This window comes from Salvelinus fontinalis, chromosome 31 (genome assembly GCF_029448725.1).
Source record: "Salvelinus fontinalis isolate EN_2023a chromosome 31, ASM2944872v1, whole genome shotgun sequence".
Classification (NCBI taxonomy): Eukaryota; Metazoa; Chordata; class Actinopteri; order Salmoniformes; family Salmonidae; genus Salvelinus; species Salvelinus fontinalis.
In genome coordinates this window covers 30,692,646-30,709,156 of record NC_074695.1, presented here as the reverse complement: position 1 = coordinate 30,709,156, position 16,511 = coordinate 30,692,646, and the positions used below count along the sequence as shown (strand labels likewise).

Genomic DNA, 16,511 nt, shown 5'->3' with positions numbered 1-16,511 from the left:
CAGTAAGTTGGGTCTTCACTTTGTTAGGAGGTAGGGAGGATATGTTTGTCTGGATGTGACATTAGGGTGTTGAAATACTTGATGCAGCACAGAGGAGTTTAGGCAGTAGGATCTGATTCATTAAAACATGTATGTACAACCACTGATAGGTGAGACGACTGGATAGACAAATTCACTTGGGAAAAGAGACAAGGAGTTAATGAAAATATACTATTTAGGCATTCTATATTTAGGGCCCAATAAAATCTGTTGTATTTTTTGACCAATTCTGTATTTTGTTTTTCCAGGTTTCAGATACTTCCCAGTTTTACAGGATTTTGCTCTCAAAATTACACTTTAAAAAAAATAGAAGAACAACTTAATTTGATGTTCTAAGTCCACAGCTATTGCCTAAACCACATCAGGAGACCACGTTTGAGGTCTAGGAATTTTTGGGGAAATGTTTGGGTGTAGATACCCTTTAATTCAAGTGTGTAACAGCAAGAGATTTTAAGTAGAACACAGGTGATGCTAGAGTTTGCTTAACAAATCACCACTGGATTGATGCAAATTATAATGATATCATTCTGCCAGGTATGTCACGCCCTGACCTTAGTTATCTTTGTTTTCTTTATTATTTTGGTTAGGTCAGGGTGTGACGAGGGTGGTATGTGTGTTTTTGTCTTGTTTAGGGTTTTTTGTATATCTGGGGTTTTGGTATTGTCTAGGTATATGTAGGTCTATGGTGGCCTGAATTGGTTCCCAATCAGAGACAGCTGTTTATCGTTGTCTCTGATTGGGGATCCTATTTTGGTTTTGTGGGTTATTATCTATGTGATGTTGCATGTCAGCACTTGTGTCATATAGCGTTCACGGATTGTTATTTTGTATGGTTTGTTCAGTATTCTTCGTTATTAAAAGGACAATGTATTATCATCACGCTGCGCCTTGGTCTCCTCACTACAACGAACGTGACACGGTAGGGATAGACTACTTTTGTAGTTAACATTTCATTGAGGAGTTTTTGGGAAAGCCTTTCCATCTACCAGAATATGATTGTCATTCGCATCATTGCTAACGACTACACAAAGTGGTAGACAAATGCTGCGTCATTGCCTCTTGAGAAAGTTGAAGGAAAATACGAATCACTTAAGCATTTTATCTTATCATGTCTTATCATAATCTTAAGAAAATGTTATACATGTTCTAATAAGTTCACTGTCCTTAACGTCTTTGTATTTTCTTTAAAGAACATCTGGAAAACAGAACAAAAAAAGTTATGTTTTTGGGTCGGCTAAAACTATGATTTGGTCAAACAGTAAATTCCTGCGCTCAAACTAGTGTCTGCTCTGCCCCTGTACCTGTTTCGCTGCCCCTGTACCTGTTTCGCTGCCCCTGTACCTGTTTCGCTGCCCCTGTACCTGTTTCGCTGCCCCTGTACCTGTTTCGCTGCCCCTGTACCTGTTTCGAGCTTTGATGAGGGAGCCGCACTGGCTCTTCCAACTGGGCGCTCCGAGTGGATAGAGAAAATATGTGTTCTGATTGGCAGCATTTCAAAATGCAATAGCAGGAAAACTGTTCTTATAATTAAAGAGCGGCGGGCCTCAGCTTTCTGTACGTACTCAGTAAATCAAGTATAGTTGAAACCAGTGTTTTTTTTAAAAAATGGGTTAAATTGACTCTACTGGGAGTTATCTTAACGCTCGAGAGTGATATGCTCCCTCAAGTTAGTGTTGATAACTGGAGTTCATTGGCAAGGAGGACTTTTAACTCCATTAAAAGTAACCAGGGAGTTAAATCTATGGAGTTATCCACAGATGTGGGAGGAGCTTCATTATTATATTTCCCAGCATGCTCCGTTACAGGCAAATTGTTTGTTTCAATGTCTGTGTTTTTGCATTTACATTGATTTGTTTTGATCGTATGCTTCACAAAAATAAGAAACATATTTTTCTAAACTAATCCAGTCTGTAAATAGTTGGCTTTATAGCGACCATTGGTGAGAGAGTTGTTCCAGTTTACATGATGTAGGTAGTCTTCATGTACTGTTACCCTAGTCTTACACGCATTCTAAATGCAAGTTGTGAGCAATAATTTAAAAGTGCTAGATATTTTCCTAAAATTGCACGGGAGTGGATTAAAAACGACATTGAAAAGTGTAGAAAGGCAATTTGAGTTAAATTGAAGCAACTCTGAGTTGGATATTTACTCCATTTAGTGTCGTTTTAACTCCAAAAATATCAACACCATGACCAGAGTAGTTTTAACACAAAATGGGGGTGGGACCATATAAAACCTAAAATAGTGTTACATTTGACTTCATAGGAGTTTAATTAACTCTTGATTTTACGGCACATTTAAAAACAAAATCTCAACTCTCAATTTTGAGCGTTCTACCAGTTTTACAACCAGTCATTTGTGTGGCTTTGAGATACGGAGCACGGGAAGCACGAGACTGCCATTGGCAGTGATTTCATAGGGCTATATAGTCATCATTGGGTAGTGGCAAAGGTTTTTTAGGACAATCAATTCCACTGCTAACTAGCAGTATATTATATTTAGCTAAAGAGTTTTGAGTTTGCACTTCGTCAGATGGTGAATTATCCCGTTTGTGTTATTAGTACACACAAAAATATGTAAACAAATTAATCTGTATGGAACTAAAGGATTTTGGAGCCCTATTTTGATATAGCAACAACAGCCTGATTGTCAACCCAAAATGTATGACAATCACTGGTTTAGGTTACAAATATCTTGAATTATCCATTTTCTGCTGCTTATTATATGAAACAACTTATTTATTGAACCATACTATCTCAGTAGCACTGTGAATGAAGATGATTGCACATTTTTTCTATTGCGTGACGCCATGGCAAAATGTTGGTGTGGCCAAATCATGGGCTGGTGCCACCAAATTAAAATGTTAGTGGCACTAATGCCACCAGGGGAAAATGTTAGTCTGGAGCCCTACCCTAACCTTAATTCATTTCAACCCCTATACCTTACCTTAAGTTTCCGTTCTGCTGGTTGAATATACACCTCCTACTATTTTAGACTGTTGGGACACAGCCATGTGCTTTGGCAACACTTCGTGTCCCTGTCCCCATTCTCCACAGAGAAACCCGGTACTGACAAGACCAGTCACTTTGCTGCATCACGGGGTCTGATATGCACTGGAAGGAGCCAGTCGCCATGGCCTACCACTGGCCCCTTTCCCTATTAAATTTCTACTATCTTGGAAAAACAAAAGTTGGGATCAATTCCCTACCAATCCAAGTCAGGTTAATCCAGCAGATATGTTCAAATTAAACCAACAAACTGAAAGATTTCCACAGAAAAACAGCACATGCTTTGCTGCACTATAGTGTCTGTTTTGTCTGTATATAGATGTATGCAGCGTGCGCACGGATCCTCGCCAGGTCCCCAGGGACACTGGCAGCTCAGTCTCCTGAAATCTCTTTGTGCCCATCACTCACACAGTGGGCTCCAGTTACAGCAGACTTCTCATTCTGCACTAAGAGGGTGGGGTGGTGCTCCATCAAATGGAATGATAATGTATTTGGTTGCATTTGAAGCAGTGAGTCGTATTCTACCCCCTCCTCATACAGGATGTGTCGATCACTGTCTCTGCTTAGACCTGTAGTTAAGGTGTCCCGGTGTTGTCTCTAGATCCCGTGAGATATTTAGATGTGACAATGCATCTCCCTATCCCCAGACTCCCTACCCTTCTCTCTTCCAACACTATCCTTATCTATCTCTCTGCCTGTGTCCTCATCCTCTCTCCTAACCATTTGTTTACCATCTCTCTCGCTCTCTCTCTTTGTTTCTCTCGCTCTGTTTCCCTCAATCTCACTCTGTTTCCCTCTCTCTCTCTCGCCCTCTCTCGCTCTCGCCCTCTCTCGCTCTCGCCCTCTCTCGCTCTCGCCCTCTCTCGCTCTCGCCCTCTCTCGCTCTCGCCCTCTCTCGCTTTCGCCCTCTCTCGCTCTCTGTGACAGTGTTACAGCGACCCCTGGGAGCCCCAGGACAAACATGCTGAAACTCCAGGAGAGTTAGTAGATTCCCTATACTGTTCCCTATACTGTACACACCCTATAACACCACCCCCCAGTCCCCTCTTTCTCAGCAGACCTCACCTTCTGACCTCAAGTCATTTCTGTTGCACCCATAGCTTTAACATTATCCACACATGTTACTCTGGCATATATCTACTTCAACAATAACCATTACTCTGTCCTATATCTTCCTCAACATTACCCATATGTCTTACTCTGTCCTATATCTTCCTCAACATTATCCATATGTCTTACCCTGTCCTATATCTTCCTCAACATTATCCATATGTCTTACCCTGTCCTATATCTTCCTCAACATTCACCACCATGTCACTGACTATTTCAGTCGGACCTTTTCCCCTGTATTTGCTAGGCTACATCTCCCTGTAATCTCATTATCTCATCTAGACCCTTTATCTTCACCATAGCCAGCACATCACACTCTCTGACCTATATATCCAGTGCGTTAAACGCTCTCCATCCCAAACAGCACTCTCACAGATTGCACTCTGAGCTAATATCTCCAGCACGGTTATGTCACCTTCCGGCCTATATCCTCTAGTGATCTGCACACACAACCTCTATCTCTCATTCTCTCTACCCCTCTCTTTTTCTATGCATTTCTGAAACCCTAGATTTTGGCTCATGTCATGCTTATTCAGCGTAAGCTTGTGCGATATTACACATCATAGATATTACTAAAGCAGAGCGCTTACTAATAATAGCCGCAATGATTATATAAAAAATGCCTGCATCCTTAAGGCAAAGTAAACCGTCTAATTTCAAATCCCCCAAATCGTCTAAGAACAAGGAAGTAGGAAGTCAAATTTGACAACCTCCATTTCACCGTATGCCGCCTTCCAATGAGATTAATTTAGCGCTGGGCAGCAGCAAAGCCCCAGCTGTGCCCAATAAGCTTGTTAATCATCCAACGCCATCAAACGAGTGGGCGGACGCGGGAGCGAATCACATTAGCGCCGTTCACGTCGCAACCACTCAGTGCATTATTGTCAATGCCATCGCATCGAGCTATGACAAATTCAGCCCATTCAGTGAGAAAGGCACTATCTCTCGCCGTGGTAACGGCTCTCCGTTGGTTTATGGCCCGATACAGCTGGCAGGGCTTACTATAGTAACTGGTAAAGAGTCGTCACTGTGGAGCGATGTTCTCATTCTTCTACATATGTCTTCTGAGGGACCAATGGTAGCACCACTGGGAGTACTACACAAAGACGTGGTCTTTTGAGTTAGAGGCCTGGTGGTTTTTATACAGGGATATCTGTCTGTGTGTGTGTGTGTGTGTGGCATCTGCCTGCAACTGGTCTGTGTTCTGTGTGTTTTTGGTTTATGGTTTGGCCTCTTTTTGAAAAAACGGTGCAGCAGGATGCCATGGGCATAAATTAATTATTCATGTATTTGTCAGGTAATGACTCTTTGCATTAGCTTGCTGTATTCTCCTCCTCCATATTCTGACCATGGGCTATGAGCTCACAAGATAGATTGAAAAGTTGGAGAGAGGATGGAGAGGGTGAGGAGCAAATGAAGAGATCCTTTTGAAGAAAGGGATATTGAGAGAAGGGCATGGATAGAGAGAGGGGGGAGAGAGATAGAGAGGGGGGAGAGAGATAGAGAGGGGGGAGAGAGATAGAGAGGGATATAGGGGGAGAGGGGGAGAGGGATATAGAGAGAGGGGGAGAGGGATATAGAGAGAGGGGGAGAGGGATATAGAGAGAGGGGGAGAGGGATATAGAGAGAGGGGGAGAGGGATATAGAGAGTGGGGGAGAGGGATATGGGGAGAGGGATATAGAGAGTGAGGGAGAGGGATATAGAGAGAGGGGGAGAGGGATATAGAGAGAGGGGGAGAGGGATATAGAGAGAGGGGGAGAGGGATATAGAGAGAGGGGGAGAGGGATATAGAGAGAGGGGGAGAGGGATATAGAGAGAGGGGGAGAGGGATATAGAGAGAGGGGGAGAGGGATATAGAGAGAAGGGGAGAGGGATAGAGAGCGAGGAGGACTCTCTTCTCCCCTCCCCAGTGGTATTAATTAGGCGCTCCAGATGAGTGGAGGAGCCCTGAGGGGGAACACGGTTCATGTCAGGCCAGGTGTACTGGAGCTTTACTGTATGGTAGAGGAGCTACAGTCAGACAGGCTGATAGAGGCTCTTATCTCCATGGATTTCCACTATACAATTACTTAGTGCTGCTAGCCATGGAATTACTTTTGTTTAAGACTGCTAAATCACAAACGTCTCCATTGCATAGTTAACCACCTAATACAGTTCTGGATAGTTTTTTCCAGACCCAGATTAAGCCTAGTCTTAGACTAAAATGCTGTTTTAAATGGAGGCATACTCGGCAAACCGGCCATTCAACTTTTCTTGAAGTGTAAAACAATAGAGCATGGTGAATTAATAGATGATGCAGGTACTGACTGTATCTTCTTCTTACTAACAGGTGCCTGGGAGGGTGTGGTTGTCTGGTAGTTTGCGCAAAAGTATAATATTTAATCTTACTCATGCAGACCAAGTGAAAAGCTACTTGTCCTCTACTTTTTATGTTTTGTAAATGTATATTATTTTCTATGCTGTCATGATTGTGTTAATGAAAACATGTCTATCTCCCCTCTTCTCTCTCTTTTCTCCCAGAACTCAATACGGCATAATCTGTCCCTGAACAAGTGTTTTCTCAAAGTGCCTCGCTCTAAAGACGACCCTGGGAAAGTAAGTATTTCCTGACCAATTTAGTCTATGAGAACATATTTAACACAAGAACCGCTTGGCCTTGAGGGATCCCCCCTTCAAGCTAAAGAGCAGTCATTCTGACAGTGTAATTAATACATTCCATATATGCTACGCAAAAAAATGATTGGTTGGGTTGATGAAGGTAACATTAAAGTATGAAAAATATATTTCAAATAACACAATAGAATTTTCATTTGTTTATGTAAAAAAAATATAACAATTCAAGTGTTGAATTTTATTTGTGGAGTACCTTTGTTACAACTATGACACAGAAAGCATATGTGTAGGAATGCGGGAACAGCTTATTTTTTATAAATATAAAATAAAAAACCCTAACCACCAAGCCACGCGGTCAAATGATAACCCCAGTAGCCTAAAAATCAAGCGCCAAGTGTGCTTGTTAAACAGTGAAAATCAGCACACTATCAATAATGGTGGCATAATGAACATACAATAAGTGTAGATATGACAGCACTCAAAAATAGTCCATTATTGTCAGCTCGTGCTTACATGGTGTGCATCTTCACGTAATGGCATCAGTTGGAGCATGTCCATGTCACATAATGAAAGCTGGTGAGTACGTCGCTGATGTTGTTTATTGCTTTGGGTCTGCTCTCTGTGATAGGGTTTTGTGCTGATAATCGGCCGCAGCATTGTCACCGGCTTGTTCTATCTAAACAGTGCCATGCCTTCCTCGCCCCCATCTCACTGTTTCATTTGGTGGTGGCGCGGGCACCTGCACAGTGCGCACCGTTCTGACATTGTAGCGCAAAGGTCTTGGGTGTGTACAGTGCCTTCAAAGTATTCTTACCTCATTTGCACACACTGTAAATAGATGTTTCTATTGTGTTATTGACTGTACGTTTGTTTATTCCATGTGTAACTCTGTGTTTGTGTCGCACTGCTTTTACTTTATCTTGGCCAGGTCGCAGCTGTAAATGAGAACTTGTTCTCAACTGGCCTACCTGGTTAAATAAAGGTGAAATAAATTAAAAAACATTCATACCCCTTGACTTATTCCACATTTTGTTTCATTAGTCTGAATTCAAAATGGATTATAATAAATGTTTTTGCTCACCCATCTACACATAATACCACATAATGACAAAGTGAAAACATGTTTTTAGAATTTTGGCATATTTATTGAAATTACATAAAGAAATATCACATTTACATAAGTATTCACACCCCTTTGCTATGACACTACAAATTGAGCTCAGGTGCATCCAATTTCCTTTGATTATCCTTGATGTCACGACAACTTTTTTGGAGTCCACTTGTGTCCAATTGTTTGGACATGATTTAGAAAGATACACTTTTTCCATTTTTTTTTACACTTTTTCCATATAAGGTCCCACAGTTGACAGTGCATGTCAGAGCAGAAACTATACCATGAAGTCTATGGAACTGTCCGTAGATCTCTGAGATATAATTGTGATGAGGCATATATCTGGGGAAGGGTATAAAACAACCTTTAGAGTGTTGAAAGTTTCCAAGAGCATCGTAATTGCCATCATTGGGAAATTGAAAAAAAATTGAACTACCCAGACTCTGCCTAGAGCTGGCCGTCCGACTAAACTGAGCAGCCAGGCAAGAAGGACCTTGGTCAGGGAGGTGACCAAGACCCCAATGACCACACTGACAGAACTACATAGATCCTTGGCTGAGATGGGAGAACCTGCCAGAAGGACAACAGTCTCTACAGCACTTCACCAATCTGGGCTTTATGGGAGAGTGGCCAGACGGAAGCCACTCCTGAGAAAAAGGCGCATGCCTGGAGTTTACAAAAGTCACGTGAAAGACTCTCAGACCATAAGGCAAAAGATTTTGTGGTCTGATGAGAAATATAACTCCTTGGTCTGAATTGGGGCGGCAGCGTAGCCTAGTGGTTAGAGTGTTGGACTAGTAGCCGAAAGGTTGCAAGATCAAATCCCTGAGCTGACAAGGTACATATCTGTCGTTCTGCCCTCTGCAGTTAACCCACTGCTCCTAGGCTGTCATTCAAAATGTTGCCTAGTTAATAAAGGTAAAAAATAAATAAAATGCAAAGTGTTATGTCTGTAGAAAACCAGGCACAGCTCATCACCCTATTGTGAAGCATGTGACAGCATCATGCTATGGGGATGCTTTTCACTGGGAGACTGGTAAGGATAGAGGGAACAATGAATGAAAACAAATTTGATGAGAACCTATTTCAGAGTGCAAACGAGCTTAGACTGGTGCCAAGACTTACTTTCCAACAGAACACTGTAATGTTGGAACGCTTTAAAACAAGAATGTGAGTGGCCTAGACAAAGCCCAGACTTGAAACCCATTGAAAATCTGTGGAAAGACTTGAATATTGCTGTTCACTGCCTCTCCCCATCTAACTTTACAGAGCTTGAGAAAATCTGCCAGGAAGAATGGGAGAACATTTTCAAATCCAGATGTGCAAAGCTGATACAGTACAGACATACCCAAGAAGACTCAAAGCTGTAATCGCTGCCAAAGGTGCTTCTACAAAGTATTGACTCAGGGGTGTGAATACATTTGCAAACATTTCTAAAAACATGGTTTCACTTTGTCATTATGGGGTATTTAACAGTGGTGTAAAGTACTTAAGTAAAAATACTTTAAAGTACTACTTAAGTAGTTATTTGGGGTATCTGTACTTTACTTTACTATTCATATTTTTGACAGCTTTTACTTCACTACATTCCTAAAGAAAATGTCGGTTTTACTCCATACGTTTTCCCTGACACCCAAAAGTACTCGTTACATTTTGAATACTTAGCAGAACAGAGCATGGTCCAATTCAAGCACTTATCATGAAGATATCCCTGGTCATCCCTATTGCCTCTGATCTGGCGGACTCACGAAACACAAATGCTTCGTTTGTAAATTATGTTGGAGTGTGCACCTGGCTATCTGTAAATAAAAATACATTTAAAAAAGTGTCTGCTTAATATTAGAAATTATTAATACTTTTACTTTTGATACTTAAGTATATTTAAAACCAAATACTTTCAGACTTTTACTCAAGTAGTATTTTACTGGGTGACCTTTACTTGAGTAATTTTCTATTAAGGTATCTTTACTTTTACTCAAGTTTGGGTACTTTTTCCACCACTGGTATTTAATCCATTTTGAATTCAGGCTGTAACACAACAAAATGTGGAATAAGTCAAGGGGTATGAATACTTTCTGAAGGCACTGTAGATTCAGGCTGTGGCTCAGAATCAGAAGAATAATCATCATAGATGTCATGATTAATTTCTTCCTGACCATTTGAATTGTTTTCATTCAGATTTTGTAGCATCGCTAACACAGCATGTGCGTCCAATCATCTTGATCTTCTTGCCATTGTAAATTACGCACGTTCTCACTGTGTACTCCGAGATGGGCAGAGTAGACAGACAGGACTGCTTGGATTCGGTCGACTGATATAGGGTTTACCATTTTGAGATTATAATTAGAATAGATCAATACAATATAATGGGTCACCCTGCTCTTCATTCACAATTGGTGATTACCCAATTATGCATCGTTCGCCTCCCCTCGCTCATCAACTCACCCACTTTCCCCCTTTTTCCCCCTCTTCCTCCCCCATCATACTTTCCTTCATTTATTTCATCTGTTATATGTGTGAAATTAGTTTTGGTATAGTTTAGGTTCAGTTGAGGCAATTATCGGGGTGATTATCAAATGTGCACGGCACCTTTGGGGTGATTATCAACTGGGCATGGCACCGGGGCAACCGTGGAAAACCATTAAAAAAATGACATGCCCTCCTAAAACTCATTAAAACACTGTCAAGGACAGAGTGGGGCATGACTTAAAATGTGCAGAGTAATATTATTATTTTTAAATTCATGAGCTGTCCAAATGACTGTTTTTCATGGTTCCAATTTTAACTTTGAATAGCCACCTGTTTTGGTATGAGAAAGAAGAGTCTGTGTTTTCAGTGTGTTTCATATCAAATTGCCCACCAATGAGGTTGAAAACAGTTGATTAGACTTCATGTAAAAACACAAACAATTGATGAAACCATTTTTTATGTGAACATATGTTTGTAATATGATTAAGTGTACTGTATCTGTGTCGAGTGAATGTAATAATATTGCCCAAAAAAATGTACCTCCGACTTAACCCCAAATCCCACGTGGTCAATTGCTGATTTATTGATTATGCCTAAAGTCTTGGTCATCTGGTTGGTTGAAGGTGGTGCAATTGCTGACACATTTTGCATAATGCCCCTCATTAAACATATAGGCAAAAATGGTTTCAATGAATGCATGGCCAGACTGAATCAGTGAAGTGTAACAATGGTGAAACAAAAATGATATGTTCAATCTGGATTCCAGGCTACCATTCTTTTTCAGTTTTACCAATATTGTTTTGAGCAAAGAGTGTTGAGCTCCGCCATAGGGATATGAACTGCTTGAAAAATGAATCAACTCAATAATTAAACTGGAATCCTTGGCCGTGGCCTGTAGTTTGACACAGAAAGAGAGGTTCTCACCTGATTTAGCTCTACTTGGACCTGGCCAGAGCCTAAACTCGGGGGAGAACCACTGTGTAAAACAAGGGTAGCAATACATCTCTCTTGTTATTGTGATTGGCCACCTTAGAGACATAAATATAGCTAAATCATGTATGTACTCACATTATCAACTTGTTTTGGGTTATGATACTGAGAGCAGATGATCCATGTGTGTGTTCCTATTAGGGCTGTCAGAGTTAATTCAACTTTTTGTAATTTTAGTGCACCAATTTTTTTTCTTCTCAGTGTTCAAAACACACTGAAAACATCAAAAATACATTATCTATACAGCTAAAAACAACAAAGCGATGTCAAAATAAGTTGTTATTGAAGTTAGAGTGCCAGATTTTGCATAAGTGATAACTTATAAATGCCGCATGAGCTCAGTTCAAAACCCAAAATATAAGTTTGTTTTACTCCAAACTTTGTAAACCATGTAAATGTAAACAAACACTCTATAGCCTCAAAACATGGTTAAAATTATAATTTTGATTAAAAAATGTACAGTATGGTCAGTCCCTGCATCCGTAGCTCTGTGTATGAATTTGAGAATGATTACATTTCTCCAGGCCCATCTCAGCTTGTTAACAAAACAGAGGCGGGTTGCCTGCTTTGTTATTGTTTCAATTAAGGACTCTAGCTTTAATTGTAAATCATGCCATTGTTGATGAGATGCGTTTTTCAATAAAGCTTTAATTGAAAATAATGCCATTGTTGATTAGATGCTTTTGTAATTAATTAGGCTATTTTCTCTTGAACCATATGGTTTATCCACTAGACTAGAAACTATTGTAGTGTAATATAGAACATCACCATCAACTGGATGTCACAATTTTGTTTGGTGGAAATTATCTAACCATTATGTAGGTTGGTGGAAATCCCCATCAACTGAGGATGAGGGGTCTCCATTATGTAGATGTGTAAAAAATTATGTTGAATACTGTAATAGTAACCTACATTTATCAATCTGACTCCATTGCTATGTGAATGCTATAGGCCCATAATCGTATCCAGTGCGTATAGCCAAGGTTGCGAGCCTTGCATCACCCCTCGGAATACTATGAGATGCACATGTCTAGGTTTACCGTTATGCAAGTATTAAGAGTAATTAATTTTTAATTAATAAAAAAAATTCTGTGCTTAGCTTCATTCCGTTTCCTTTTTATTCTGAAAACCTCCCCAGTCCATAATGATTACAAGTATACACATAACTTGACGAAGCCACCACTATGGAGAGTGGTACTCAGGATTCCTTCTATTCACTCTGTCAATTAGGTTTGTATTGTGGAGTAACTACAATGTTCTTGATCCATTCTAAGTTTTCTCTTATCACAGCCATTACTCTGTAAATATTTTAAAATCACCATTGGCCTCATGTTGAAATTTCCTTCCAATTTCCTTCCTCTCCAGCCTGTATCTTTGTAGTGACTGGGTGTATTGATACACCATCCAACATGCAATTAATAACTTCACCATGTCTGCTTTTTTTTATGTTTACCCATTTACCAATAGGTACCCTCCTTTGTGAGGCATTGGAAAGCCTCCCTGGTCTTTGTGGTTGAATCTGTGTTTTAAATGCACTGCTCAACTGAGGGACCTTATAGATAATTGTATGTGTGGGGTACAAGGGATGAGTTAGTCATTCAAAAATCATGTCAAACACTATTATTGCACACAGAATGAGTCCATGCAACTTATTATGTGACTTGTTAAGCAAATTGTTACTCCTGGATGTATTTAGGCTTGCCATAACAAAGGGGTTGAATACTTGTTGACTCAAGACATCTCAGTTTTTATTAAGTTGTAAAAAAAAAAGTGTATAGAAGAGTGATACAAAATCTCAATTTAATCCATTTTGAATTCAAACTGTAACACAACAACATTTGGAAAAGGTATGTGAATACTTTTTGAAGGCACTGTACAAGTGATTTTTTTATTTAACCTTTATTTAACTAGGCAAGTAAGTTAAGAACAAATTCTTATTTACAATGACAGCCTACCGGGGAACAGTGGGTTAATTGCCTTGTTCAGGGGCAGAACGAAACCTATCCTTTGGCGTGACTTTGATAGTGAATCTATTTCGTTTTCTAAGTGGAGTTCTCTCAACAGTAATTTTCACGATAGCACGTTGGTAATAGTCTGTGACAAATATCAAAGCTAAGCAGGGCTGGGCTTGGTAAAAACCCTGGATAAGATACCAAAGGGTAGCTGTACGTAGATCAATGCTCCAGTAGGAGGTGCTGCCCAGCCTATTGTATTTTTTCTGTGCTGGATATAACATTGAAGATCTGAAGTTTTTATAGGTACAAATTCAACATATCGAGTGCTTGGACTACAAGGTTCTATTGGCAAAAAGATGATTCTGAGATAATTGGCTTTAATGTTCTGAAACCTAATTGGTTTTAATGGTGTCAGCTATTTTTATATTGTATTTTTTTAACTTAAGAACATGAATTGGGGCAGTTAGAGTAATATAAAGGTAGAAAACATTGAACAGACATTTTTTAGAAAGATGCAGATAGAACCTTATAGTCCAAAGCTCTCTATATGTTGTACAATGTTTGTCTGTGTTGAAATTTGGTTACTGTAAACAGGTTTCCATCCAACCTTTTTATGTGAGTAAAGTACATAAAAAATGTAACTAGAGGCCTGATGGAAACAGCAAATTTGTCTGTAAATTTACCAAATATTGACTAACAAAATACACTAGACAATGTGGGATCGTTTTGTGTCGGTTAAATTCATTATGTGAGAGATGGCGGTGGAAACGCATTTATGCAAATATTGATATAATAACCATCATATCAAAGTAAACTTGGAGTTACACGATGATATGTTGTGTGGTCCCGCGATGATGTGATGACTCGGAAAGCATGAAGTTTATTACTCTACAGATTCAATAAATTATGATGAACTTCACAGGGTGGTGAAAGTGCACAGTGATGAGCTTGCTGCTCCTTTCCAATAAATATTGATGGTCTTATTCTGGTGACGTGATGATCGATTCTTGGCTGCCGTTTGACAAAAATAATCCATAATATTCTCATCGTGTAGCTAGCCTACCCGCAATGTATACAGTATCTGCCAGCTGTTGGCTAGAGTACACATGCCAAGACCAGAGTGGGCACACTCGCTATGTAACGCACCCAAAAAATTGTGACAAAACCATCAGTAGAGTTGAAAATGGCTGCAGACCTATTTAACTTGTATTTATTATTCGATACATGAGAAATTAACTGCAAAAGTTATATTTAGGTGCACTACGTCATCACACAAAGCCTATTATCCACAACCAATCAATATGATGGAAACACATCTCTGTTGGGAAAATATAATTTTTATGCAGATTTTAGAATATTCACATGAAACCCTGTCGCCAATTTCACCCTCAAAACAACAGTTGATGACTTTTTTCAAGTCCAATGTATTTTCCATGTAGAGACCACATCAAAACAACATTGATTCAACCAGTTTCTGCCCAGTGGGTAGTGTTAATATCTTGTTTGTTTTGGTTTCCAGGGGTCCTACTGGGCTATAGACACCAACCCTAAAGAGGACACACTGCCCACCAGACCAAAGAAGAGGCCGCGCTCTGGAGAAATGGTGAGTACTGGATTTAAAATTAGAGTGGACCAGATGATCCCAAAAGACCGGTCATCAGGAGTCGGGACGAAAGCAACAGCTTCCGACACCGCTGAATTGTCCTCACATGGGCTGACATACAATTTACACTGGTCCTATTAACGGTCATCTGCGGTGTGCACAAATGTAGCATATATACACTACCAGTCAAAAGTTTGGACACCAACTCATTCAAGGGATTTAATTATTTATTTATTTTTATTATTTTCTACATTGTAGAATAATAGTGAAGACCTCAAAACTATGAATAACACATGGAATCATGTAGTAACCAAAAAAGTGTTTCGCAAATCAAAATATATTTTCGATTTGAGATTCTTCAAAGTAGTCACCCTTTGCCTTAATAACCGCTTTGCACACTCTTGGCATTCTCTCAACCAGCTTCACCTGGAATGCTTTTCCAACAGTCTTGAAGGCGTTCCCACATATGCTGAGCAATTGTTGGCTGTTTTTCCTTCACTCTGCGGTCCAACTCATCCCAAACCACCTCAATTTGGTTGAGGTCAGGTGATTGTGGAGGCCAGGTCATCTGATGCAGCACTCGATCACTCCTTCTTGGTCAAATAGTCCTTACACATCCTGGAGGTGGGTTGGGTCATTGTCCTGTTGAAAAACAACTGAAAGTCCCACTAAGCGCAAACCAGATGGGATGGCGTATCACTGCAGAATGCTGTGGTAGCCATGCTGGTTAAGTGTGCATTGAATTCTAAATAAATAACCAACAGTGTCACCAGAAAAGCACCCTACACCATCACACAGATTTCCACCAGTCTAATGTTCATTGCTCGTGTGTTGGCCGAAGCAACTCTCTTCTTCTTATTGGCGTCCTTTAGTAGTGGTTTCTTTGCAGCAATTCGACCATGAAGACCTTATTCATGAAGTCTCCTCTGAACAGTTGATGTTGAGATGTGTCTGTTACTTGAACTCTGAAGCATTTATTTGGGCTGCAATCTGAGGTGCAGTTAAATCTAATGAACTTATCCTCTGTAGCAGAGGTAACTCGGGGTCTTCCATTCCTGTGGCGGTCCTCATGAGAGCGTGTCATCATAGCGTTTGATGGTTTTCGCGACAGCACTTGAAGAAACTTTCAAAGTTCTTGACATTTTCAGAATTGACTGACTTCCATGTCTTAAAGTAATGATGGACTGTTGTTTCTCTTTGCATATTTCAGCTCTTGCTATAATGTGTTTTTTTACCAAATAGGGCTATCTTCTGTATACCACCCTTACCTTGTCACAACACAACTGATTGGCTCAAATATATTAAGGAAAGAAATTCCACAAATTACCTTTTAACAAGGCACACCTGTTAATTGAATGTATTCCAGGTGACTACCTCAAAGCTGGTTGAGAATGCCAAGAGTGTGCAAAGCTGTCAAGGCGAAAGGTGGCTACTTTGAACAATCTCAAATATATTTAGATTTATTTAACACTTTTTTTGGTTGCTATATTATTCCATATGTGTTATTCCATAGTTTTGACGTCTTCACTATTATTCTACAATGTAGAAAATAGTAAAAATAAAGAAACACTCTGGAATGAGTAGGTGTGTCCAAACTTTTGACTGGTACTGT

General features: G+C 39.9%; 1 protein-coding gene across 3 annotated transcripts in view; it reads left to right on the top strand.

Moving 5' to 3' along the window:
- Window positions 1-16,511, top strand: part of LOC129830032 (forkhead box protein J3-like) — an 86,346-nt gene that overhangs the window by 42,035 nt on the left and 27,800 nt on the right. For all 3 annotated transcript variants that reach the window (XM_055892185.1, XM_055892183.1, XM_055892182.1), the window contains exons 4-5: window positions 6,679-6,753; window positions 14,816-14,899. In XM_055892185.1, the coding sequence (XP_055748160.1) occupies window positions 6,679-6,753; window positions 14,816-14,899 (159 nt within the window). The remainder of the gene's footprint in view (window positions 1-6,678; window positions 6,754-14,815; window positions 14,900-16,511) is intronic.